Source organism: Frankliniella occidentalis, unplaced genomic scaffold (genome assembly GCF_000697945.3).
Source record: "Frankliniella occidentalis isolate FOCC.00 unplaced genomic scaffold, Focc_3.1 Scaffold26, whole genome shotgun sequence".
Classification (NCBI taxonomy): Eukaryota; Metazoa; Arthropoda; class Insecta; order Thysanoptera; family Thripidae; genus Frankliniella; species Frankliniella occidentalis.
The window spans coordinates 2,830,487-2,831,349 of record NW_026267156.1 but is presented as its reverse complement, the minus strand read 5'-3'; the positions used below and the strand labels follow the sequence as shown (position 1 = coordinate 2,831,349).

General features: G+C 57.9%; 1 protein-coding gene across 9 annotated transcripts in view; it reads left to right on the top strand.

Moving 5' to 3' along the window:
• Positions 1-863, top strand: part of LOC113206347 (uncharacterized) — an 11,286-nt gene that overhangs the window by 9,101 nt on the left and 1,322 nt on the right. For 6 of the 9 annotated variants that reach the window (XM_052265381.1, XM_052265380.1, XM_052265377.1 and 3 more), the window contains 2 exons: positions 298-354; positions 471-566. The exons of 1 other annotated variant lie outside the window; for it this stretch is intronic. In XM_052265381.1, coding sequence (XP_052121341.1) covers positions 298-354; positions 471-566 — 153 coding nt within the window. Of the gene's footprint in view, positions 1-8; positions 355-470; positions 567-863 lie in introns of all 9 variants that reach the window. 2 more of the 9 variants (XM_052265375.1, XM_052265374.1) reach the window with 2 other exon arrangements.

The following is an 863-nucleotide window of genomic DNA, read 5'->3' as shown; positions in this document are numbered from 1 at the left end:
TCCCTCAGGACCGACAAGTCGCCAAAGTGGTGCTCGAGGTGCAGCGCCGTCGCTACGCCCCAGTGCCGGGGCCAGCAGCACGTCGTCCTGGGCGTAAGAGAGGCTCTGGAGCAACTCCTGCAAGGCGCCCTGCCGCAGGCTGCAGGGCATCTGGAACGTCTGAAGAACCAGTGCCAGGAGGAGGAGGCCGTGCAAGCCCTCGCCCTGCTGTCCGGCGGGTCCTGGGAAGTGACGCTGCGGGGCGAGGGGCCGCCGCTCTCGGCGACGCTGCGGGACTCCGAGGACCCCCTGACCAAGGCCTTTTTGTTGTTCCTGGCGACGAAGGCAAAACTGAAAGCGGCTGCTACAGTGCAGGTATTGTTAATTAGTATGGGAACTTGGTCACTTTCTAGTGGAGTGGCCTAAGAATACTGTCCTTCGTGTCATGCTTCGCGTTGGTTATTAGTAATACCTTTGCTATTCTGTTCCAGATCAAAAACAGCACCAAAACCACTAGCCTCGTTCACCGCAACGACCTCAGCCCACTCAGCCCCAATCTGGCCGGGAACCTAAATGTGTCTAGTGAGGTGAGTCTTGTCCATACTTGGTCCTGGTTGGACATGCAAGTGTTCGGCTTCAAACTCTCTCTTTCCCGTTAATTGCATTTAATGGTTTGCTGTTCGTACCACACCTCTGTCTCGGGGTTGAGGGGCTGCACCCGATGCGTGATACGCCCCGCGCACATCCGTGTGGTTGGACAGTGCGTCTTAGCAGATTTTACGTCTCAACCAGTGGGGGGAGGGGGGGGGGGAGTCCATGGGTTCCCTACGTACAGGGGCTTTGTACAGCGAATCGCCGACCTTTCATGCGGTTAAGGGCTGACG